General features: G+C 42.7%; 1 protein-coding gene across 2 annotated transcripts; it reads left to right on the plus strand.

The window, feature by feature from the left end:
* The first annotated feature begins 457 nt into the window (after positions 1-457).
* Positions 458-25,909, plus strand: AQP7 (aquaporin 7). Of its 2 annotated transcripts, none has more exons than XM_072597018.1 (8): positions 458-880; positions 2,434-2,477; positions 13,390-13,522; positions 17,895-18,021; positions 18,460-18,597; positions 19,364-19,482; positions 24,715-24,932; positions 25,552-25,909. In XM_072597018.1, the coding sequence occupies exons 2-8, from the start codon at positions 2,452-2,454 to the stop codon at positions 25,877-25,879; spliced, it is 1,089 nt and encodes a 362-aa protein (XP_072453119.1). In that variant the 5' UTR covers positions 458-880; positions 2,434-2,451; the 3' UTR covers positions 25,880-25,909. The 2 variants fall into 2 exon arrangements, with proteins under 2 accessions (XP_072453119.1, XP_072453120.1); XM_072597019.1 differs by having other exon boundaries at positions 750-899.
* Positions 25,910-26,672: the final 763 nt, after the last annotated feature.

Raw genomic sequence — 26,672 nt, forward strand, 5'->3', positions numbered from 1 at the left:
ATAGTTTGCCATTTCCTTCTCCAGCTCATTTTACAAATGAAGAAACCAAGGCAAATAGTGATTCGGTAAGCTGTTCAGGGCCACACAGCTAGTAAGTGTCTGAGGCTAGATTTGAACACTCAAAGACGAGTCTTCCTGATCCGAGACCCAGCATTCTTATTTATTGCACCACCTAGCTGCTCCCAAATAATTAGAACTGTCTAATTATCATAGTCATTAGGGCTATCCAAAAGGGAAATGGGCTATCTCAGGGAATGATGGGTCTCTTCTGAGTGGAGATCTTCTTCAAACAGAAGAGAAATTTAAAGAGGGCATTTTTGCTTCTGTGTGAAATGAACTTGACCTCTGGGGTCCCTGATGGCTCAAATGCTGTGCTTGTATGACCTCAGCCTAAGCACAGGACTACGGTACTGACCTCACAAAGGGAGGTAAGGGAAACTGTTGGCTTTGGTATTTTGTTTTCACAGTACCTGGACCCCCTCTTCGGGGAGAAAGTGGAACAGCTAGTGCTGGGTCCCAGAGTCATGTTATGTTGGCTGCCTGTTTTTTCAATGTGTCTCATGAGTAGCTATTAATACCTCTGTCCCGTTGACCTCTCCCCCAGAGAGGTAGCTAGGACAGAGCCTCCTTTCTCTTTGTGTGTCTAAGAGGCACTGGACCTTGGGCAAGTGTAGAAAGGGGACAGGAGACAGAAGGACCAATCCTGCTCTGGCTTCCTGAGCCTAAGCGCCATAAGCCAAGGCACACCAGGGAGAGTCCTCTCTATGGAAGACCCAATTCTGGGGGTACCAGCTATAACTACAGAGTTCCTCTCTGTGCGAACTGAGAACACAGACGTGGGAGAGTGGAACTGAGTTGGCAGTGGGCCCAGGCCTTCAGGGTAAGCCAGGGGCGGAAGGGTGAGTGAAGGCTGTTTGACTTAGATATTTCTTAGGGGACCTGTGTATGCCTTGTACATGGGGGACACGGAGGGGAAAACAGAAGCAGACTATAGTTATCTCTCCATTACATGTACCAGATGTGGGTGGGTTTTTTAAAAAAATGGATAATGAAAAGAAAATCATTCTTACCCAAGTACCAAAAAATAGGGAGGGTTCAGACAACTATGAGATATAGTGGACAGATAACTGCCTAGGAAACAGGAGATTTGGGTTCTAGACCTTCTACTGACTGAAAAACTTAACCTCTGTGTTGTTATCTGTAAAATGGGGCTAGTAATCTACTTACCACAGAGGGTAAGGATTAGATGAGATAATAAATGGGAACAGTGGTTTGGAAAGCACGAAGTTTCTACAAGTGTGAGGTGTTGTTATTAAAGGGTGGGTAACCAGAATTTCCAGTCCTCCAGCCCCCTAGATCTGTAGAAAAAATGGGGTATGGGAAATGTTCAGGCATGAAAGAGATGAAAGAGATCCCCACTCTGAGGAGTTTTGATTTTGAGGGGGGTAATGATCCCAACAGGCTGAAATCAGGTCAGGAAAAAAGGGGGGCTTCTCCTTGAATAGCCTGTAATAGACTGGAGGTGCTAGGGAAAGGGGGGGGCTTTGGGTCCAGAGTTTTAGGGGTGTGGTTTTACCACACAGATTAAGAGAATTAGGCAAGTCTTGGAGAAGGGGTGGGGAGTCAGGCCTTCTGTCCTGGCAGGTTTGGGAGGAAAATAGTGAGATTACAGCTCTTTAGGAGGAGGTGAAGGTGATGTTGTCTTGAGGCAGGGACATAGATTAAATGAGTTCTCAAGATTGCTGTCTGTCCACACACACATCCCCCCCTCCATTTATTGATGGGGAAAAGGGAGAGAGGGAGATCAAAGGTTTAACGTTTTAGTAGCAGCAAGAGAGATTGAGGTTATATTAAATAGAGGACTTCCTGGCTTATGAATGGTCAACATGTCGAGGCAAGATATTCTCCATCAACCCCTACCCCGATCAGACCAAATCCTGAGGTCATTCCCCATGAGAAGATTACAGTCCCAAGAGCCTTACCCTGTTCCTTCCCCATCTTTACATCCCTTTTTGGGGTGAATTCCCAAGTCTTAGGTCTGAGTCTAAACAGGACAGCGAAGGGGATGAAGCTTGTGGAGAGCCTAGGGAAAGAATCTGGAGCATAGTGTGTGGTGTGTGTGTGTGTGTGTGTGTGTGTGTGTGTGTGTGTGTGTGTGTGTGTGTGTGTGTGTGTGTGTGTGTTTGGAGCCTGGTAGAGAATTTAGAAAGGAGAGAGGCTCTCTCCTGATGCCCTAGGATGTTTGGAAATGTAAGTCCCAATCCTCTGCCGGCCATAGTCTTTTCCCAGAAGACAACTTCTGCAGGAGACCCCTGCACTTTTGCTCAAAGATGGGTAATATGCCAAGGGTGGGAGGGAGTTGGAGAACCACAGGGACTCTCCACAGGCTCCTAACTTAATGCTGTTACAGTTCTTTTTTTTCTGTCCTTGCAGGGTGGAAGTAGTTACACCATGGAGGACACCCCACAACAAAGACAGTAAGTTTCTTTATTGCCTCTCCTTTTCTCCTATTCCTCTCCTTCTCCCTTCACTTTTCATTGATTTGAGAGGAACTGATGGCAAATAGAACTGAAGGGGAATGAATGAGCAAGGGTGCTTTTCATAATGGCCGGTTAGACAGCTAGGTGGTTTAGTGAGTGCAGCACTGGACTTGGGGTCAAGAAAAGCACAGTTCAAAAAAGATAAAAAATTAAAAAAGCAACCATTTCAAATACTAACCGTGTGACTGGACAATTCATTTAACCTTTCTCACCCTCAATGTCCTCTTCTGTAAAATGGGCATAATGTATCAGGTTACCTCCTAAGGCTATTGTGAGGATCAAATGAGATCATATATGTAAAGCAACATAGAAATGTAAGCTATGATTATCATCACAGTTCTATGTGACTCCAATCTCTTCCTCAGAATTTTAACCTTCCCTGACAGGAAAGGACACACATTGCCTCCTCTCCCACTTTCATCACTTTCCTCTTCCTTATTCTGTTTCCCCTCTTTCATTGATTGGTTCATCTGTTCATATGGTTTTGAACTGAATTGTTGTAGTAGCTCCACTGGATGCAAATCTCTTTTCTCCAATCATACCCATATTCAGGGTAAGGAATAGGTCTGTCCTTTCTGTTATCTTACCCAAAAAGTAACAGAGGATGGGGTTAGGTGCACAGAGGGTTCAGTAGAGAATTGCTTGTAAACTCATAGATGAGTTGGTTGACAAATTCTGTGTGTGGTTCCTCATTTTCTCCTTTGGTAGCATAGATGATCCAGTCTTCTCACTCTAGATGTCCCTTCTAGATCTCCTTTGTACAGATGGCTCCAAATTTTAATCTCTAGCTGTGAATTTCCATCTCCGTTCCACCTTTGACTCATTACTCATCTTTGAACAAGTCTAGTGGTCTCCTGGGAAAGTTGTCCTCTAGGAAACTTATTGCACAGATGAGAAAGACTAAGGCCCACAGAAGATATAGGCCCATATAAATGTAGAGCCAGAAAAGACCCCAGATACCACATCCCTCATTTTATGGAGAAAGAGATGTCCAATTGGCATTTCAAACTCAAGTTCAAAAGTTAGCTCTTCATCTCTTCAAACTTCCTCAAGTGAATTCATTTCAACAAATATATTAACCCCCCTCCTACTATAGGTGAATAGCCACCCTTTTCCTTAAAGACTCAACTCAAAAGCTCTTTCTCCATGAGACCACCTCAGATGCCCCCCAGAAATCACAGAATCTCCAAGTAAGAAATTTGCCTCAGAGGCATCTAGGCCAACTCATACATGTACAAGAATCTCTTCTACCATATACACAAAAAGTGGATGTTGACTTTCCCTGAAAATTTCCAGTGAGAGGGAAAACCTCCTGAAGCAGCACACTTCACTTTTGTATAGTTCTTAATTTGCCACCTGCAAATTTGATAAGGGTACTTTATCCAGCTCACTGATAAAAATAGCACAGGGCCAAACACAGGTTCCCTCAGCTCCTCCAGTAGAGACCACCTTCCATGATAACATCAAGCCATTATTAGGTTTTTGGGTCTGACCATTCAACTAGCTCAAAACCCATCTGGCCCCTCTCTCTCCTTCCTTTCCACAGGAATAGACATATCAGACTTGATCAAAATCTTTGCCAAGGACGAGAAATGATCACCATCTAAAATTGCTTCCTCTCTTGACACATTTCTTGCTTGTATACCAGTTATTTAATCATGTCTTATTCTCGTTTTGTTGATTAGTTGTGTCCCACTCTTTGTGATCCCATTTGGGGTTTCCTTGGCAAAGATACTGAAGTGGTTTGCCATTTTCTTCTCCTGCTCATTTTATATTAGAGGATAGTGAGGCAAACAGGGTTAGGTGACTTGCTCAGGGTCACATAGCAAGTGTCTGAGATCAGATTTGAACTCAGGTCCTCCCGACTCCAGGGCGCCACCTAGCCTGCCCTGTTTTGTTGTAAACTTCTCAAGATCAGGTGCTGTTATTTCTTTCCATCTTTATCATCCTCACCACCCAATGTCATTCTTCAGAAATTAAGTGGATCATCCATCTCACCAACATCAGTAATTCCCCCAATTGTATAGATTATAACCTACAGACCTCCTGCTCATCAAGCACATCTCTTGCATATGCCCCTCCCATAAACTTCTCTGATGGGGATGTCTTGACATTTCATGAGTACCCATGTAGCCTTTCTGTGCATTTGTGTTTTGCCTTTCTTTGTACATCCAGTGTTTAATACGGTGCCTGGTACATGGTAGATAAAATGCTTGTCACCTTGACTTGACCACTGTCTCTTGGTCATACCTTGGTCTCGATGCATGGCTGGCCTGCATCCTCTTTGATAGTTTATATCTCTTCACTTGTATAATTCATGTAAGGTCACGTGCCTCACCACCTGCATTTTATGTGAACTTCAGTTTCAATTCTTTGGACACTTCCATGATTCATAGCAATACATAGCAATTCTTCTTACTGGAAGAATATTTTTGTTAAAAAGATGGGTCCTTGTTTCGGGGAGGATGCTGGAAATATTAAAAACACTGCACAATTCCCCAGATGCCCTCTGACTCCCCTTTGCTCTTGCTGGTGAATTTTGAGCCTAGCTCTTTGCCCTTTTGCAATGATCCTCTAAGATGTATACACTGATAGGCCAGTTCTATAGACCCAGGAGAGAAAGGGTGTCATCATGGATAGAGAGCTGGCTTCAAAGCTTCAAAGGCCTGGGTTCAAGTCTCATCTTTAACTTATACTGGTTGTGCGACCCTGGACAAGTTCCTTAACCTCTGAGTCCTTGGAAAATCTCAAAGATTCTTTACATCTCCTAGAAAGTACTGGACTGCCTGGGTACATGCAGTTTCCTGACCTTCGAGTTCCCTATGCCAATGACATCACAAGTGTTTATACTTACAATTGGGTATCTAGGTGTTGAAGTGGATGGAGTGCTGAGCCTGGAGTCAGGAAGACTCATCTTCCTGAATTCAAATCTGACCTCAGACACTTATTAGCTGTGCGACCCAGGGTAAGTCATTTAATTCTGTTTGTCTCAGTTTCTTCATCTGTAAAATGGGCTGGAGAAGGCAATGGCCAACCACTCCAGTATCTTTGCCAAGAAAATCCCAAAAGGGATTTAGGGGTCAGACATGACTAAAAGACAACAACAATCCTTACAATTATCCACCCAAATGGCAATCATGGGGCTGCTCTTCCACTTTTTTTTGTTGTTACTGTCCATGTGGACAATTAGGCCAGTGGTTGTAGACCTCATTTTGGACAATCTACCATATTTCAGAAATCCACAGATAAGAACCTTTGGAAAACCTCCCAATCTAGAAGGGAGTTCTTTCATTTCACCTGTGCTAGACACCCTCCACAGTGGCGAAAAGACCTTGGTGGGCATGTCTCACTGACTTACGTCTCACTTGAGGTAGATGATACTCAGGGCATTGTCAAACAAAGCCATTTCATCTTTTAAGGAAGTATGTATGATTTTAACCTAGGCATGGAAGATACTTTGTCAGAGAATACTACTCTTTAAGGTGGAATCTAGCTCTACTGAGTCAAATAGTTTTTTATTTAGTCCACAAAAATACGAGCACAGTGGAATTTTATATTCTGTGTACCTTTGGGGCAATTGTGTGGCTGTAAAAATGTGATCCAGTCTAGAATATCCTCTATGAAAACTAATTCACTGCTTTCCCATATTTTTTGTCAAGGCTGTCCTTGATAAATGTGTGATTTATTTCCATAAAGATCAGGTAGAAGTCAGAAGGAAGGCATGTGGTTACTGATATTTTTTTAATCTTTTTATAGTAAATTTTTCCAAGAATTTAACATTCCCTCCTCTTTCGAGGATATCTAGAAAATTTATTCCTCAACATCCTTGAAATAATTTTACTTCTAGTGTAGCCTTCCTCCATGGGTACTTGTCCTGGTTCATGCTCTTGTCCCATCTTTGTTCTTGTTTGCTTGTATCTTTCTGTGCTTTTTAATGCCATTTCTTCTACTTCCTGATGCACTCTCTCTGAACTCCTGATGGAAAGAATTGTTTGTCATAGAAACCTTGCCCGTCTGTTTCCTTTGTCGTGGTTTTTTTCCATCCAGTTTTATCATTGAGTGCTCTTGGGATGATTTTCTTCTTGCATAGCTTTCTATAAATTCATTTTCCTCTCCATCATTTCTTTTATGAACCATCATAATCATTCACTATCTTCCTTCATAAGATTTTATAAAGAACTTTATGTTCTAAACTGATATCTAAAATATGAGATGTGCCTAAATTCACAAATACTTGTTGAATTGAATAGAACTTTGTTAAGGCATCATTCATCACTGTATTCTGGAAATGGCCCTGAACTCTCTCTCAAAGGCTATCTGAGGAGAAAACAATCTCAGTTTTGTCCTACTAAACTAAAAAAGTTTGGTTTTGGAGATCAGTAGAGATGTGAAGGCAGTATAGGTAGATCTGAGAATCATCAGCTTAGAAATGGTAATTAAATCCATGGAAGCTGAGGAGATCACCAGTAGTAAAGAGAGAGAAGAGGAGAGGAAAGAAGAGGAAAAGAGAGGAGAAGAAAGGAGAGGAGAAGAGAGAAGAGAAAAGGAGAGGGATAGAAGAGGGGAGAAGGGAGAGGAGAGGAGGAGAGGAGAGGAAAAGGGGGGGCAGGAGCAAAGGGGAGGAGGGGAGGAGAGGAGAGAGTCCAGGACAGAAGCTTGTGGAAGTGTTAGAGGGAGTGATCTGGAGGAAGGATCCAGAAAAGGAGACTGAGAGGTAAAGTGATCTGAAAGGTAGGAGGAGAACCAGGCAAAAATGGTGTTCTGAAAACCTAGAGAAAAGAGAGTATCAAGAAGTGGTCATCAAAAGCTGCAAAGAGGTCAAGAATGAGGATTGAGAAAAGGCTATTGGAATTGTCAATTAAGAGATCACTGGTAAGTTTGGAGAGAGAAGTTTTGGTAGGATGCTGAAGTCAGAAGCTAGATTGTAAAGGGTTAACAAGTAAGTGAGAGGAGAAAAGGTGGAAGCACTTATTATATACAACCTTTTCAAGATATTTAGTCACAAAGTGCAGAAGAGATATAGGATGATAATTAGTGAGGATGGAAGGTTCAAGTGAGAGAGCCTTTTGAGGATGGGAGAGACATGGCTATGTATGTTTATAAGCAATAGGAAAGGAATTTGTAGATAATAAGAGATAGAATCCAAGTGACAGAGTGGGGATGACAGAGGGGGCAATCTTTTGGAGGAGATAGGAGGGGGATCACTTGTGCAGGTAGAGGAATAGACCTTGTAAAGAGTAAGACCACCTCAAAGTAAGGGACGGGGTGAAGGAGATAGTGGCAGAAGGCATTTGAGTGATTTGAAGAAGAGGGGAGAAGAGGGAACGAATGGCCTCAAATTTTTTTCTGTCAAATATGAAACAAGGTTCTTAGCTGAAAGAGAGATCTGAGGAGGGATGAAAAGGTTTAGAAGTGCTACAGTAGAAAATGAGATAGTGAGTTGATAAGGCTGGTGTAGAACTGCCTAGCAGAAGGAAGGGCCTACTGTGTACATACTGTACACATACTGTATGTACATACACCTATTGTGTACATAAATTTGTAGGGGATTCAGTCAGAATGGTTTCATGGTTTTCTCCACTTTTGTTTAGCAGCATTAGGAGAGAAGATGGCAGATAGTGAGAGTCTGAGATTTGGCAAGATTCAGTTGGAGACCTAAGGAGCTGGGGACTCAAGAGAAGAGGATAGTATAGAATTGAAATAGTTGACCCAAGGGGTCAAGATAGAGAAAAGAGAAGATTGGCTAGTATAGGAAAGACAGTCTGAGAAAGAACTAAGAGATTGGAGGTCAGGAAGGCCAGAGGGAGTGGTGGGAAGAAAATAGATTATGGTTAGATAAGAGAATTTAACAATTCTTGAACATGGAGTTGTAATGCATTTGGGGGTGATGGCAAGTTCAAGGGTACAACCATCTTTGTGTGTGTCTAAGGTAAGGTGGGGGAACAGATCATGAGAAGTGAATAGTTTTAGAAACTAAGTAGTTAGGGGGTTTGAGACGGAGTCTCAAAGGCAGGAGTTGGGAAGGAGAGAAAAATTGTGAGCCAGGTACCAAACTCATTGAGAAAGGAGAGTGAGTACACACAACAGCTATCAGGATTTTGATTACCATGAATAGCATGAAATTCAAAGGAGGTGAGGTTATTGAGTAGTGGAGGAAGGGGGAGAGCCTGAAAGTGACAATGGGAGAACAAGGAGTATTCCAATTCCCCTTCTTCAACCAATGAGCAGACGGGAATAATTAAATCCAGTAGTGGAGAGAGTGGCCAGAAGGGGAGCCAGGTTTCAGTGATCATTAGAAGATGAAAAGATTTAGAATGAAGGGAAGTTAGTTGCCCATGGAACAGGCATTCCAGAGGGCACAGTATGGAAGGAACAGATGGCATTTGGTTGGGACTTTGCAGCGGGAGGGTTGAGGGGGAATGGGAATAAAGAATTAGGTGGTAAGGAATGGGGAAAGGAGTTTGGAGGATGAGGGTTCACAATCACTGGGATGCATCAGATACAATCAGGTGTGAGAATGCTCATCACTGCCTCTTCAGAGAGGAGGCTGGAGATCAGCCATGAGACTCAAGTGTAACATGAGGTGAGATGGTCAGATGGTCAGACGGTCGAATGAGAAGCCCTGTTTCACTACTGCTAGTCCCTCTAAGGGCTGGAGATTAGGCAGAAGATGTCATAGCAGGAAATGAAAGTCCACTCCCTGACGACTTTCCTCTTTCACTTCCTGAAAAAGGGACAGGCATAGCAGGAGCAAGGGAGGTCAAAGGCAAAGTTTCTTCTTTTCACCCTGGAGGCTTTCCACATCTTGAGTGGGAGATCAGACTGGCAGCAAGGGGTGGATATTTGTATCTATTTTTACATTTTTTTGTAACCCATGGCCCAGAATTCTGAACTGTTGGCTTGTATGAACCAAGGTCTAGTCCTGGAGGCAGTCCTATAAGTGTTGCTTCTTTTTGGCTTGTATCTTTTCTGACTTGGAGTTTATTCTGGGAAATAGCTGAATATAGATTGTGCCTCAGTCTTAGAGATATGGGTTTAAAAGGTCATCCCTTTCCATACAAGCACTCATGATAACAAATAGATACGAGGTACAGGGTAGCTTTGATCTCACCCCAAAGGAAATGAAGAAGATGCAATGAAATTACAGGAGTCCATAAACAAATGCAGAAACCTTATTAAGGGACTTGTAACAGTCCATAAAAAAATTAATGTTCCTCTCCTTCTTCAGTGAGTACCACGTTCCCATAAAATTCTGCATAGTCTCCACCAGACTCATCATGTTATCCTGTAGTTTGAACCTTTCTCCCTCCCTTGAAGGAAACTACCTGACATTTCAGTGAATCCCCTCTGTTGTTTCACAGAAACCTCTGGAGGGCGTGATCTTTCTTGGAAAGGAAATACACTTGAGGCTGTAAGAGAGGCAACTTCCTTCACATCAGACCTACACCATCCAAATAACTTACTGTAATAGTGCAGGGCAGAGCTCTGTTCCTTTTTCTCTCGGTGACATGGCTTTTAGTCCCTTGCCCCTCCTCCATCCAGCATCAGGAGTTATGTGGGCAATCCTCTCTTATCTCCAGGAGAGACCTTGAGAAGATCCCCTTGCTTGTATGGCTTTCTCAGACCCTCAAACTTAAGGTTTTTTATGAAGCAATCTCTGAGGCTGGCACTATGCCAGACATCTCCATTTTTCTGGCTGGAAGTCTAGATTCTGAGATCACTGTGCCTAAGAAATCCTCACCCTGCCTCCGACTTCTCTCTTGGGTCATGTGGGAAAAGAAAATCATAACTGTTTCTGCTGTTAGGTGGATCTTGGGGGTGGAGGTAGGCAATGCCCAACCTATTTCCATCCCTACCTGTTCTTCTCTCAGGAGGATCATCTCTGGAGGAAAGGAGGAAGGAGAAAGGCAAAAAGATCCTGAGTTCTTGATGGACTTATTTAACTCTCTCTCTCTCTTCCCCCCCCCCTTCTCTCTCTCTCTCTCTCTCTCTCTCTCTCTCTCTCTCTCTCTCTCTCTCTCTCTATATATATATATATATATATATATATATATATATATATATATATATATATATACACATATATACATATATATAGTCTTGAACATTCAGTTTTATAAGATTTTGAGTTCTACATTTCCCCCCTTCCTCCCCTCCCCCCTTCCCCAAGATGGCATGGAATCTGATATAGGCTATACATGTGCAATCATATTAAACATACTTCTACATTAGTCATGTAAAAGAAGAATCAGGACAAAAGAGAAAAACCATGAGAAAGAAAAAACAAAAACAAACAAAAGAAAATAGTATGCTTCAATCTACATTCAGACTCCACAGTTTTTCCCCCAATAGGGATAGCATTTTCCATCACAAGTCTTTTGGAATTGTCTTAGATCACTGCATTGCTGAAAAGAGCTAACACAAAATGGGTCATTGTACAGTGTTGCTGTTACTGTGAGCTGGTTCTGTTCACTTCACTCTGCATCAGTTCATGCAAGTCTTTCCAGGTTTTTCTGAAATCCCCCCCTCACCATTTCTTACAGAACAATAGTTGGAACTTACTTTTATAGGCTAATGAGAAGGGGTGGCTCTGATAAGAGTTCATCTTCCCAAGGGTCTGAACCAATTTACCTAGAAGGCAGCCCATCCTTTAGGAAGTGCCAAACAGCAACTCCAAATGGAGTGGTGCATCTTGGGAGCAACCTTTGTCACTTAAGACCTTATCAAGTCATTAGCCTTCTCAACAAGGTGCCAATGGACACTTTCCCCCTCCATGGGAGGTTGCAATTGAAAGTACTGACAATGACTCCCCTCTAGGAGGCTTGTTAAATTCCCAACAAAGACTCATCCTTCTGTGTGCTTAACAAATCTGATTAAGGAGAACTCCTAGATCAACTCTTTATTTGGGTTGTCAGAGGTTTATCAGACTTATGAAGTCATGTTAAGTCTCTTTCAATGCCTCACCTTTTCTTCCTCATGGAGATCACTTGTGATCCCCACTCACTCCCCCCTCACCTTCACCCCTATGATGGTATTGTCAGCTATCTCAATCCCCCCATTTACTTGTGAGAACAAACACTTATCAAAGCTAAGCACGAAAGATCTTCAGTTTAGTAGCCACTTTTGGATTACCTGTGCTTCTGCTCTTTAATCCATTAGTATGGATAGCTGGGATTAAAACTAGTGTCTCACTGGACCACCTTAGTTCAGCACAGGTGCTGCTGTGTCTGTCTGAGGAAAGTCAGGATTGTTGGCAGAACACAGCTTTTTGGAGTAACTGTTCACAGTCTTTTGACACTTATCTCAGTGATGTTTTCACAAGGTTTACCGAATTCATCACTGATTGCAGAGATTGTCCTTGATCTGACTCCCTCTTCCGCTCTACTCTCACCCCATCACCACCACCACCACCATCCTCACCTCCCTGTCCACAGAGGTTGGCACCATATTTTTGCTTACAAACATGGAACCCGTTATTTCTGACAGCTGACCCTCCCCCACCCTTTTTTCCCTCTGAGATCTCCCCTTTATCATTTCAAGTTTTGTTTCCCTACTTTTGCTTAGCTGCCTCCAGACTTTCTGCTCAGTCTTATCCTTGTTTAGCCATTTCAGGCATGTCTGATTCTTTGTGACCCCAACTGAGGTTTCCTTAGCAAAGATACTGAGGTGGTTTACCAATTTCCTCTCCAGCTCATTTTACAAATGAGGAAACTGAGGCAAATTTTCCCCAGGGTCACACAGCTTTAGGAAGTATCTGGGGCCAGACTGAACTCAGGAAGATGAGTTTCTGATTTCAAGCCTGGCACTTGTGTGGGGGAAGCATGACCCCTCCCTTACTCAAATTGACTGCTCAGAGGTGTCTCAAAGTAAAAACAGAAAATCTCCTTTATTAGGAGAAGCAGGTGGTCCCTTCACCAGTAAAGCTGGAGTCAGGAGGCACCTTACAGAAGCAGAATGCAATTTATATAGACCCTGACTCGGAAGTCCCCCTCCCACAGCTGACCATTATTCTCATTGGCTGAGAAGCAAGGTCTTACATTCTAGGCACGAAATCTAACCAATCCCTTTTGAAACCTGGTTCAAATTTCCTGCTCCCCGGATGTTACAAAGCCCATGAAAATACACGTCATTATATGCAAATTATGCATTGAAAATATATGCAAATGAAGTATTGACGACTCATGCAAATGAGCATTGAGAATTTATGCAAATCAAGTGGACCTATGTGAGGACTGCAAACTGCGTGCGTATATGCAAATTAGGTATTGAGGAAGTAGTGAGTCATATCCAATCACTGATCCTAATGCAATATATAGCCTTATGTGGAAATTCCCTGACTCTGGAGGAATGGAAACCTGGGCCTAAGGTCTCTTTTACTCTAGGGAGAAGACTCCCTAGAGTATCCCTGAGAAGTCTTCACTAAATGTGTTCCCATTCATACTCAATCCACTGTGACACCTAGCCACCCTCCATCTTATCCTTCCCCTCTGTCAAATGGATATGGCCAAAACTTTTCCTCTTTACTTCAGCACTATACTATGCAAACAAGAGGTAAATCCCGATTAAGCCCCAGGAACTGTCTGTCCTTCATTTTTTCCATAAACTCTCTGTTGGTCTTTCCAGAAACTTCACTGGACACAGAGCTGGACACCCTTCCCTGCTAGCTTGTCCCAGGAAGAGGACCCCAGTCATGAGTGGGGAGGAGTGATTGGGGGCATGGGAGAAGTTAAGCTTTAAACCTGGTGGATGCAGGGCAAGAAAAGAGCTTAAATGAGAGTCTGAGAGGGCAAAGAGAGCCAACACAGGGAGCTGGACCTCATTCCTCCTCTTTTTCTCTCTGCCTTTCCAGTGTTTTACCCAGAAGCCAACCCTTAAGCAGACTACAGACATCCAGTGATGTCATGCAGCGCATGCAGGAAGTTTTGCGGGGAGACATGATGAGAGAATTCTTGGCTGAATTCATGAGTACATATGTCATGATGGTGAGAGGCCAGTGATGAAGGAGGGACCCATTTTTACTTCCTCCTACAGATGCCTGGGTCAAGGGGGGTGGGTGAGGGAGGGAGTCATCCTGGTCAGAGGAAAGGGAGTATTGTTGTGTGATATCTTGACTATCCAGGGAATAGCCGTCCTCTTATCTCCAATGGGCAGAGGACAAAGAAGGATGCTGTGGGTATTGTCTCTAGAGCTCCAGATGAGAGAAAGGTACCCCAGGGGAGCCAGGAGCCCAGGGTTCCTTCTCCTTGCTTCCTTTGGAAAGAGGGTTGAGGGTGCCGAGGAGGAAGGGGAGACACAAACTTGGTCTAATGAGAAGTGGGAGAGGACATAATCCCCCTGTCCAAGGGAAGCTCATAGTCTAATGGGGAGACAAGACCCATGTGTATGAAATAATTAGAGAACACCACAGGCTAATACGTGAATAAAGGCTAGGATGTTTGCCTCAGATTTAACCTACCTGCTACAGGAGTTCTGAGAACAGAAAGGTCAGTATGAGCTGGGGACAGTATTACAGGGTTTTCCTGGAGAGTTGAAACTGAAGCTAGGCTTGAATGAATACAATTTAAATTTTTTTAGGGGGTTTTGCATAGTGTCAAGAAGTTTATGTATTTAATTTTATTAAATATCATGTAATATATTTTTGTTAAATTGTATAAATCTGGATAAATAATTGAATCTTAATCAAGTATGATTTTAAACTTACATTACTGAACACTTAGCAAAAATGTCTCTATTTTTTCTGAATTATTGTTGGTAATATGTATGAACATGCAGCACATTATCTAGTCTAGGACATGAACCCAAGGCCTCATCAAATGCTCTTTCTAAGTCCTGGTGGCCTGAACTGAACACAGTACCCCAGAAGTAGTCTCTCCAGGGTAGAACACAGAGTGACAGTTACCTCCTTATTCCTGAAATTTCTGCTTCTCTTAAGGCAACCCAAGATCTCATTATGTTTTTGGCTGCTGATACATATCAAGCTTGTGGGCCACTTGAACCCTCAGATTTTTTTCAGACCCACTGCTACCTAATCAGGCCTCCCTCATTTTGTACTTTACAGATCAGGAAACTGAGGGGAGGTGACTTGTCAAAGGTTCCACAGCTGGTACTGCGTGGAGGTTGAAGAAGATGAGAATGGAGAAGTGATTGGATTTGATAATTAGAAGGTCATTGGTGACCTTGGAGAGGACAAAGTGATGGGGGAAGGGATTGGGGAAGACCTTACAAAGTGTTAAGAAATGAGGTGGTTCAAGATAAAATTCACCTAACTTCTGCTACTCCATTGTCAATAAAACCAGTCTTTCTATTTAGCCCATAACTAGTGCCATATGGGCCATACTGGTATGACCCAACTCCAGTCAGCAGAGGACACAAAGACAAGTCAACAGTTAGTCTCTCCCCCCTAAACCAGACCAAAGTTCAGGAAGGTAATAGCATTGAACTTGGAGTTAAGGACTCATGAGTTGAATTGGAGTCCTTGTTCTTTCACTGTATAATTTTGGATAAGTCATTTAATCTCTCTGGGCCTCAGTTTCCCTATCTATACAGTGCTTATATGTAAGCACTATACAAATATAGGGCATTATTAATTCCACAGAGCTTTAATGTAGTGTTCTCAAGTCTTTCATGGACTAAATTCTAGGGTGAACTTTAAATAAATCAATTATCTTTTAATGGGAAAGGATATGGGAAATTGTAGGAATGGGGAGAGAGGAGGTAAGAGACAAAAAGGGTATTGGAGATGCATCCCACCCACTCCCTAGGTGAACAGGTAAGGGATAGTAATTTCTTCAGTTTCTCAACAAGAGTAAGGGCTATAGGAGAACAGAATGAGAAAATGAAGGCTTCTGGGGCAGGGAGTAGAAAGGGACTCTGGTAAGGAGGAGGGGGAAGGTGACTATGGGGAGAATCTAGGGTCTTATAATGGATTTAGGCTGGGGGGGATTTGCTTATTAGGAGAGCACTTTCTTGGAGAAAGACTTTTCTTTTCTAGGAGTGCATCCCATCCCAGGAGGAGGTTTGAGTGCTCAAGGGCAGTCAGCATCCAGGGTAATAAGAGGAGGCATAAAATAAAAAATGATAAAACTTGGCCTTAGAAGGAGAGAGTGATCATGATGGGAGCAGGATGTAGGCTAGAGTTTTATGAGTTGGGACACAGAGTGGCTCACAATAAATGGCATTGCTACCTTTTTGAATTAATATTTCTAAAAGTGATGGACAAGGAAGACAAAAAAAGAGGAAAACAATCAACATAAATTTCTTCAGAGGACTTTCACATCCTATTACCTCATTAGATCCTCAACAATTCTGTAAACTAGGCATTGCATTATTCCCTTTTTGACATATGAGGACACTGAGGCAGAGAGAGGGGAAATGACTGATATGTCCAAGGTCACACAGATAGGAAGCAAGGGTTTAAACCAGCATCTTTGGACTCCAAATCAGTGTTCTTCTCCACCTTTTAGAGAAAGACTGAGGTGGGAGTGGGGAGGAGCTAATGTCCCTAAACAGTTCCCTGGCTTGTTACATGGTCAGGTATTGATTAGATAATAGACAGCAGCTGTTATAATTCCTTGAGATTTTTGCAAATGGGAGATAAAACTCCCCTTCATCTCCTTTTCCTTTTTTTGTTATTGGGAAGTTGTGTTCAACTTTTTGTGATAAGTCCTTGGCAAAGATACTAGAGTTGTCATTTCCTTCTCCAGTGTGCCTTATTTTACAGGGGAGGAAGGGAGGCAAGGAGGGGTTGAGTGACTTGTCCAGGATCACATAGCTAGTAAATATCTGAGGTCAGATCTGAACTCAGGTTTTCCTGAATCCAAGACCATTGCTCTATCCACTATCTCATCCAACAGCTCCTTCTTCTTCTTTAGGCCTACCTTAATTAGAAAGGGGAGGAGAAATAGATTAGATAACCCATCATCTGCACTCATCCCAAATCCCTAAAGAGATGGGGCTTATCAAGGAAGTATCTCTGGATCCAATCTCTTCCTCTCTTTCTCTCTCCCAGATTTAAACCCCCTCTACCATTTCAACCATCAAGGGGCAGTTACTCATTGATACTAAAGAATTCCAGCCCCATGAGGGCTGTTAACCTTGGAACCGAAGGTACAGAATATACCTTTCAGATCTGCCTTTCTCTGGTGCTCTTTGGAAGAAAAAAATAGAAGTGCCCCCGCCTTTTTTGTTTCCCATCTCAGCCTCCTAAGAATCAGACTAGATTCAGTGATTTTGTAACTGCCCTTGTCTGCTGTTGATTTTTTCCCACTTAATTTGAAAACCTGCATTCTCATCAAATTTACAGCTGCTATAAAGTTGGGAAAGAGAATTACTATGTTGAAGGACAGAAGTGGAATCCAAAATAAAAAAAGGTCTTCACAGGCTATAATGATGAGCTGAACTTAAGAGGTTGAAATTGAATTAGAGATAAATGTTAAGGGGAAAAAGACTACTCTTTAGTGAGGACATAGGTATTTCATGCCAAGTCCATGTATACGGGTGTCACAGCAAAGGTACAAATCCTCTGGTGGATAGTTACACCCAGTGGAGGCCAGTTTTCAAACCCTGTAGAGACCACACATATGCCTCTCCCAGCTTGGTTCCATGGTGCACGGCCTTGGTCAGAGTAGGTCTGGTACACTGTGCTTTCGTTAAGTTTAGAACTGATGTTGATAACCTAAGGCACAGATGAGGGAGCTTTGGTTGGGTGAGGAGAGTAGAAGCTGCTGTCTCATTTCTTTTCCCCACCAACTAGTTTCTTTTATATCTGATTTTTGTTAGAAAGGCAGCTTCCCTTTAGGCCTATGGAGGCTCTGAGCAGAGGGGATAAGAGAGGTTTTCAAGCTTGGGGGTTGTCTCCATGCAAGGGAATGGCCTTTTCCAGTTCCTGGCTTTCTTCCTTTCAAAAATCAACACATATTTATTTGTCACCTCCTATGTTCTTTCTCCAAAAAGCCCTTCCTTATTTTTCTATCTTGGCAGTGGGGAGAAGGAGAGGACAGGGTATGATGGTCTAAAGGGCATCCTATTGATAAAAAGGAACTGTACAGAGATGGGATTGATGAGATCACAGTCAAAAGTTTAAGTGTTTTGACACTGCTAAGGGCATGGCAGGGTGATGGGGGCAACGAACACCCATTTGGGAGATGCTAGAAAGCGGGTGGGATGAAGATGGATGAAGATGAATCCAGAGGGAGGGACGTATGCACACAAGATAGGTCCTCCTTAAGCCATTTGCGGTATCTCTTTGGGTCACCCAGTTTGGGAGTCCCCTAAGGGTGGGACCATACAGCCTAAGCTTAGGAGACAGCAGGAGTCAGAGATCTCAAATTTTTGCTCTTCTCTTTTTGGAGCCAGGTGTTTGGTTTGGGATCTGTGGCCCAGAAGGTTCTAGGGGGGAGTGATTATGGGACATACCTCAGCATCAACTTGGGATTTGGCTTTGGTGTTGCCATGGGGGTCCACGTGGCTGGGGGAATCTCTGGTGAGTATCTGGGAATCAGACCCTGCCTCTAAAACAGATCAGCCCTTGCCTTATTTGCCTTATTTGTCTACATAAGCTGATTCCAGTCTTTTTTCCCTCGAACACTACATCATTTTTGCATGTCCAAAGTAATGAAGAACTGTGACTGGGGACCTCCCAGCCCACCCAAAAAACTTATCCTCCTTCACTGATTGCCAGTCATTCCAGGAACCCCCCCCAACCTTCCCTTTTATATTCCCCTGAAGGTTCCCTTTCCAAATTCTCCTTCCCCCTCCTCCACAATTTCTTTGAAGGCTCCACCCCTAGATCTTTTTCTTAAGTTCCCTTCCCCCACTTCCCCCAGCCCAGGGTCTATGTCACACTGGCTGACATTAGGGATGTATTTCAGACCAAGTTCCCTTTCCCCATAAGCCCCATTGCTTACTCTCCTTCCTCTAGGTGCCCACATGAACAGTGCTATTACGTTTACAAGCTGCGTCCTGGGTCAGATGCCCTGGAAGAAATTTCCTGTTTACATAGTGGGACAGTGCTTTGGATCCTTCTTAGCATCAGTTACCATATATGGCCTCTTTTATGGTGAGTCACACAGTAGTAGAATCTGGAGGTCCCATGAACAGAGCCCTGTTGTCTTAGTCTACTACACACACACACACAGACACACACACAGACACACACGTATATATATGCACATATATATACGTGTGTGTGCGTGTGTGTGTATGTAGTAGACTAAGCAGATATGTGCGTATACACACACATATATGTTTATAGATATATACATAGATATATATGACTTTTCACAGATCTGAGGTTAGAAGATCTAGGCTCTGCTATTAATTTACTATGTGACCTAGGGCAAGTCTCCTGATTCCTCAACTGTAAAATTAGGATTATTAGGTTAGGTGATTTCCAAGTTCCCTTCAAGCTCTGATATTCAAGAATTCCAAATCATTTCTCAACTCTGGACTTCTGTCTCCCTATCTGTGAAATGGGTGGTATTGAGTATATAATCATGCCTGTCTTCTTCACTCTCTGCCCTTAATAAAGAGGGTATTCTCTTCCTAAAGTAAATATTTCTGTTTGCTTACTCCACTACCAGATAGATGTTTTCCAGTCTTTATTCTATATCTCTCTCAAGTCCTATACACTATGGGGGTTACATAGGAAGGAAAATAGCTCAGGCTACCTACTGTCTCATCTCCTTCTGGGCCCTGAAGCCTAGTTTCCCAGCTGGCTTAGGGGTTAGGGCAGGGGAAAGAGTCATAGGTCCTAGATTTTTGGTTGCTTTGAGTCCATAATAGTCCAAGACTAACCAGTTGTGATTTTCACCCTCTCTTCCCAGATGCGCTCATACGGTACACGGATGGGAATCTGACAGTCACTGGACCCCGGGCAACTGCAGGCATATTTGCTACATATCCTGCGTCCCACATGACTCTGTGGAGGGGATTCATAGATGAGGTCAGTGGTGAGTGAGGGGCTCAGAGTCTAGGTGGGGGAAATGAGAGGGGGTAGGACCTTCAAGTGTTATGGGAGAAATTTAAGGGCCCTCCTAGACCACTTCCATACAAATGAAATATAGGGGTCTTCTGGACCCAGACAACCCTGCCTGTGCTCTCTACTATATTAGTACATCCAATAATCCGAGGGTGGGATCTGGGAAGAGGGGAGAGCTATGTCAGGGGAAGGGTGAACACTTCAGCTTCCCTCAAACCAAATCTGCCCAAGTAGAGGGCCAATTTTAACCCTTCTCCCACCCCCCCTGAACATGTGCCCCAGAGACAATATTTCAGTCCACTAACAGGACTGTCTCTATGTAAAAGCAAAGAAGGTCTGTTATCTGAGAAGCCCCAAGAAGGCATTTGGCCCTGAAATATCTCATTCACTTATTTGCTTATTATTACAGTAACTGAAATTCTTCCATTTGTTTATTCACTTTCATATGGTATTGTCTTCTTTAAGAAGCAAATAAGTAAACTGGGTTGAAGGATTTTATGCCCTTTCTTGTTCTAGGCAGATGAGAGGACTTGGAGGTCATGTGGTCTTGGTCTTGGGGAGCTTACAGTACAGAAAGGGAGGCAGGATTTGCATCGTCAGAACAAAGAGAGAACACTGTAGAACAGCATAGAATCAAGAAACCAGAGTTTGGGAGCTTGGAAAAAATCAGAGAAAGAGAAAATCAATGAGGTTGTTTAGGGTGTAACTCATGGTTAGGACCTGAATTAGGTTATGAGAATCATGGATAGGATCTGGGTGGTGAGAAAAGAAGGGGAGGGGATTTAGTAAGTCTCCTTTGTTGGGTCATCTTTGTCCCACCCCCAACTGTAGGTGTCCTCCAAGACTCTGGACTAGGAAGGAAAGAAGGAAGGAAGGAAACAAGCATTTATTAAATATCTACTATGTGCCAGGCACTGTGCTAAAAGCTTTAGAAATATTATCTCATTTGATCCTCACAACAACCCTAGGAGGTAGGTGCTATTATCATCCCCGTTTTACAGTTTAGGAAACTGAAGTTAAGTGACTTGCTAGGATCACACAGCAAACAAGTGTGCCTGATGTGAAATTTGAACAAAGTTCCTCCTCACTCTAGTCCCAGGGCTATCCATTATACTACCCCTCTCTCTCTCTCTCTCTCTCTCTCCCCCTCTTTCTCTCTCTCTCTCTCTCCCCCTCTCTCCCCCTCTCTCTCCTCTCCCTTTTTGCTCTCTCTCCTCCTCTCACTCTCTCCTCCCCTTCTCATCAGCTTTTATGTGTTTAATTATCCCAGATTGATATAACCAATCCTATTCTGTCTCCCTAATCTGCCTAGCTGACATGTCTAACTAGAGGTTAGAGCTCAAACTCAGCATGTGCAAAACAGAACTCCTTCTCTTCCCCTGTAAATCTACTCCTCCTCTAAGCATATTTCTTCCTACTGAGAGCACTATCACTCCCTCCAGTCACTCAGGTTTGCTATGTTAGGGTCAATCCTTAAACCTTCCCTTGCCCTCATTCCACACAGTCAATCAGTTGCTGAGTCTTATCAATAGTACCTCCCCAGCATATCTTGCATCCATTACCACCACATAGCCACCATCCTGGTTAAGGCCTACTTGCCAAGGATGGGTGTAACAACTTTCTAATGATGCTCCTGCTTTCCAGTCTCTTCACTTTCCAATCTATCCTCCACCTAGCTGACAAATTGATATTCCTTTTTAAAAAATTATTTGATATATAAGTTTAGTCATGTTGTAAAAGAAAACATAGACACTCCCCCCAAAATAAGAAAAGTAAAGAAAGTAAAAAAGAATGCTTTGATCTATATTCAGACTCCATCGGTTCTTTCTCTGGGAATGGATAGTATTCTTCATCATAAGTCCTTCAGAGTTATCTTGGATCATTGTATTACCAAAATAACCAAGTTATTCACGGTAGATTGTCATACAATACTGCTGTTACTCCATAGGATGTTGCACTGGTTCTGCTCATTTCAGTTCACCTCAGTTCACATAGGTCTTCCCAGGTTTTTCTCAGAGCATCCTGCTAGCACAATAGTATTCCATTACAATCATATACCACAACTTCTTCAGTCATTTTCCAATTGATAGGTATCCCTCAATTTCCAGTTCTTTGCAACCAGAAAAGAGCTGCTATAAACATTTTGTACATAGAAGTCTTTATCCTTTTTTAAAAAATCTCTTCTGGGATACAGACCTAGTAATGACATTTCTGGGTCAAAGTATATGCATGATTTTATAGCCCTTTGGGCACAGTTCCAAATTGCTCTATATAATGGTTGAATCAGTTCACAACTCCAACAGCGCATTAGCATCTCATCAGATTGATATTCCTAAAACACAAGTCCAACCATGTTAAGCCTCTGCTTGAAAACTTTTAGTAACTTCCCTACTTCTAGAAATAAAATACAGACTCCTCTGTTTGGCTTTTGAAGACCTTCACAATCTGGCTCCAGACTGTTTTTCCAGATTTAAATCATATTATTCTTTTTTACACCATCTCCCTTTCAGGCCTGCTGTCCTATGTACTTCCCTCCAAACTTGGTATCCCATCTCTTCTCTCTGTGCCCCAACCTTGGAATTCACCTGTGCCTCTAAGTATATCTCCTGCAAGGCTCACATATCACATTCCCCGGGAAGTCTTCCTGATTCCACTAGATGTTAGCGTTCTTTCCTTCAAAGAATCTTCTGTATGTTTATGTTTACATGGTATATCTCTGAGTAGAATGTAAATGCAGGGACTATTGAATTTGGTTTCTGTATCACTTTGCAATGCCTTATACATGGTAGGCACATGTATTAAGTGCCCACATGAATTAGTGCTATTACCTCGGATTTGGATTGGATTGGAAAAGGCAAGAGGGAGAATCAACACTGAATACAATTCCTTCCCTTAGTTCCCATCTGTCTCGATGCGTCTTCCATCATTCTGACTAAACCTTTCCCCACATTGAGTTTTAGTTCTTGCAATTCTAGCAAGTTCAAGCTTGTCCTTCATAACTGGCTTTAAGTAAGTCATATCAGACCTAGATAAGTGCAAAATTGTCATGGAATTGTTTTCAAAAAACATGTTGAGCTTCCCTTTTGTGGCCTGTAGGGTTGAGAAAGAGAGCTGCCTTTTTCTCCTTGTACATTTTAAGGAATGATTTGGTTTCTGAACACCTAACTTCTTGCCATCCTGATCTCCTAAGTGGGTTATCCCAGTGTTTTTCACAGAGCCACTCTCCTCCTCAAGTCACCAGGCAGATCCCAGCTGTAATTTTCTTCCACTGGTTCTGAAAGGTTTTGACAAATTGATTTATATAGTTGCTTTAAAGTTTGTAAAGCACTTTACGTATATCACCTGTTTTGATCCCTGTGGGGGGAGTGTTCTTATTTTTACAGATGAAGAAACTGAGGGTAAAAGAGGTTAAATCTCACACAGCTACTAATTGCTCCTGGCAGTATTTGAACTCAGATCTTCATGATCCAGCAGTCTAGCCACTGTGCCACATGTCTCCTCTTAATATACTAGCACCAGAATGCCCTACCAACTCCATACATTATGATTCTCCACTTTAGGATGGCTTCCACATCATAAAAATACCATTGACTATGTTAAGACTCCATCTGATCGCCTCACTGAGCTTTGACCCTTATGTCATGTCTTTGTTCAGAATGCTCCTCACGGCTGAAGTGGCCTCCTTCCAATCCCTATTGTTTCTTATTTAAATCCTTCCCTTTAAAAAAAATTACTATTATTGACATTCAGGTTTTTTTAAAACACTTGATTTCTGGATTCACTCCCTCATGTGAAGTCATCAAAACATACTTCCATACTAACCACGTTGGCAAAGAAAAAAAAGGAAGAAAAATAAAGTGAAAAAAATTATGCTTCAATCTGCATTTGGACTCCATCAGTTCTTTCTTTGGAGGTGGATGGCATTGTTCATCATAAGTCCTTTGGAACTGGCTTAGATTATTATATTGATCAGAATAGCTAAGTCATTCACAGTTGACCATTGTATGGTATTGCTGCTACTGTGTGCAATGTTCTCCTGGTTCTGCTCACTTCACTTTGCATCTATTCATATGTCTTCCCAGGTTTTTCTGAAACCACCTCCCTTGTTTTGAGACCCAAATGAGATTCCACCTCCTTGTAGAAGTCTTCCCTATTCCTCCCACTGGGAAGTGAGTTCTCCTTTTCTTGAATCTTTCATAGCACATTTGGCAAGGGGGGCCGGCAGGGTTTGAGGAGGAGAATATGTGTCTTAACTTGTGATATTCTCAGTGAGAAAATTCCCCCTGCTAATGTATATCTCTAAACGTCCTACAACTTATATTCTTAGACATCTGGGGTACTTGCCCAGAGTCACACAGCCATTCCATGTCAGAGGTGACAGGTCTTACCGACTCTAATGCTCCTGTTCTTTCTATGTACCACTCTTGGCCATGCTCTTTCTCACAATAATGTTAACAGCTGAAATTTATATAGAGACTGATAATTTATAAAACACCTACACATACCTTATCTCATTTGATTCTCACAACTATTCTATGAGGCTGGTGGGGCAGATATTATTTTCCCCACTTTACAAATTGGAAAACTGAGGTTCTGAGAAGTGAAATGACATAATACAATTTAGGACTACAAGGGACCTTAAAGATCATTCTGCTCAACCCCCTCATTTTACAGAAGAAGAAACTCCCCAGTCCTACAAAAAAATGAAATTATTTGCCCAGGGGACATAGACAGTAAGTGGAAGAACCAGAATTTGAACACAGGTCTTCTGACTCCATATTGAGTGCTCTTTCCACTAAACCACAGCTTCCCCCTAGGAAGTGATCATATTTAAGTTTGTATAATATTTGTATAGTGGCCATCGTACAGGTCATGCTAGATTGTAAACTCCCGTGTGTGACATTTATTTTCTTTGTCCCTAGGAGCTAGCATGGTCTTCCCTTGTACATAGTAGGTGTTTAACAAATCTTTGTTAAATGAATGAACAAATGAAAAAATGAATGAATGAATGAACTCCTACCCCTTTGCTGAACTCCAATTCCAATCTCTACTGCTCAGTATCACAGGAGGAAATTCAGGTGAAAATGGTGTCCTCTAGTTTGCTGGGCCACTTCTCCAAAGTCAGGTTCTCTTCCCAACAGGTGCTCCTTGGGGTGAGGTTTCCTTTTTTTTTTTTTTTTTTTTTGGTTTCCATAGATATACTTAACCGGAATACTCCAGCTATGCCTGTTGGCCATCACTGACAAAAAGAACAACCCAGCTCTGCAAGGGACCCATGCTTTGGTCATAGGTGTCCTCGTGGTCACAATAGGATTGTCACTGGGCATGAACACAGGTTACGCCATCAACCCATCCAGGGACCTGCCTCCAAGGATCTTCACAAGCATTGCTGGTTGGGGCAATGAAGTCTTCACGTAATTCAATTTCATTTGGTTCTATTAAATGTAACAAGCATTTCCTGAGCGGTCTCCCCCACACCCACACCACCCCCAACTTCAACACTTGCCAGGGGGTTCTGTGTGTCAGAGACAGAAGGACCTAAACCTTCCTGACTACAGGGCTGGCTCTCTATTCACTTAGATACAGAATTCTGAATTAGATACAGATTCTGGGAGTTGGCAGGCTTGATTTCTAGTACAAGCTTTGCTACTAGTTAACCTCTGCAGTAATTGAGTCACATGACCTTGGGCAGGTGCTTTTGCTCTCTCCTATCCTCAGTTCCCCTATCTGTAAAAAAGAGGGACATGGACTTAATTTCTAAGCCTCTTATTCAGTACCTAATACCTCAAGATGAATGAATTTTATTAGATACTTTCTCCAGCTCTGATACGATTTCTGTTTCCTCTCCACTCTGCGGAAAGTAGGTTGGGGTTATTCCATGGTTAGGGCAAGATGAGCCCCCTCTGTTGCATATAAAATTGAGGACTCTGACTGTGATTGTTTGGGGGAGTGAGTCATATGTCATCTGGCTCTTGGGCCAGGTAGTTCTCTGTTCTGTGCCTCAATGTCTTAACTTTTCTGTCTCCTTTGCAGAGCGGCAGACAGCTGGTGGTGGGTCCCTGTGGTTGCCCCACCATTAGGAGCACTCATGGGAGCCATTATCTACCTAATCTTTGTGGGATCCAACAATCTTCCTCAGAACCAAAATGTAGAGGTTACTGCACCTAAACCTCGAGTCCTGCAGCCCATGAAGCAGAAAGTGGTTGTACCCTCTCCTCATCATCCACCTTTATCTTCCCTGTCCTCTCACTCAAATATGAATTCTCCCCAGGCTTCTCCTGTCCCACCCCCTTCCCCTATACCCCTCTCATATAGATCTATTTCTCCTAGAGTCAAAGAGGAAGAGGACACATTTATGTGACAAGGAGACAAATAAAGTCATCCCAAAGAAGCCTCTCTCCTTGAGTGTTTGTTGTGGGGTTGCCTCCCCCCAAAAGAACTGATCCCCAAAATTACCTCCTTTTTTCTGCATCCTTCAGTCCCTATCAATCTTCCACCCAGCAGTCCCAATCTTACAACCCCAGAGAGACCCTTTTGACCTGGAGAAAGTGTCTAATAAAATTCATTCATCTTGAGGTATTGGGGACTGAAGGGTGCTCTCCTTTCCTGGGAAATTTGCAGCTTAGAAGAGGAGACAAGAAAGCAAAGCCAGAATTGAATCAGAGTCTTACATTTTTTCTTTTTAAGGGATCAGAGGAATCATCTGAGTCAACTTCTCAAACCCTACCAAATCCCTGCAAGGGGTCAGCCAGGCTCTGTATAAATATCTCCATTAACTCTCCAATGGTGGAATATGGGGCACTGTGGGAGGCCAAAGGGGATTCTGGGATCACAGGTTTGGAGCTTGAATGGTCTAAGGGTTGTCTAGTTCAACTCTCTCATTTTAGAGATGAAGCTAAAAGAGAGTTTAAATGACCTGACCAAGATGATCAAAGAGGAAAGTGGTTGAACCCAGATTGTTAATATACAAATGATATTTTGCACATGGCATGGGGGGGACTCCCTGGCCCAACTTCTTGATATGACATTGGTGTACAGCATCTGCCCTCACCATGATTCACCACTATTTGGAACAGGACTAAGACTTCAGACTTGTATTCCCCCAGAATTTTCATAAGATCATAGATTTAGAGCTGGTGGGTACTTTAGAGGTT

This window comes from Notamacropus eugenii, chromosome 3 (genome assembly GCF_028372415.1).
Source record: "Notamacropus eugenii isolate mMacEug1 chromosome 3, mMacEug1.pri_v2, whole genome shotgun sequence".
In the NCBI taxonomy this organism is placed as follows: domain Eukaryota; kingdom Metazoa; phylum Chordata; class Mammalia; order Diprotodontia; family Macropodidae; genus Notamacropus; species Notamacropus eugenii.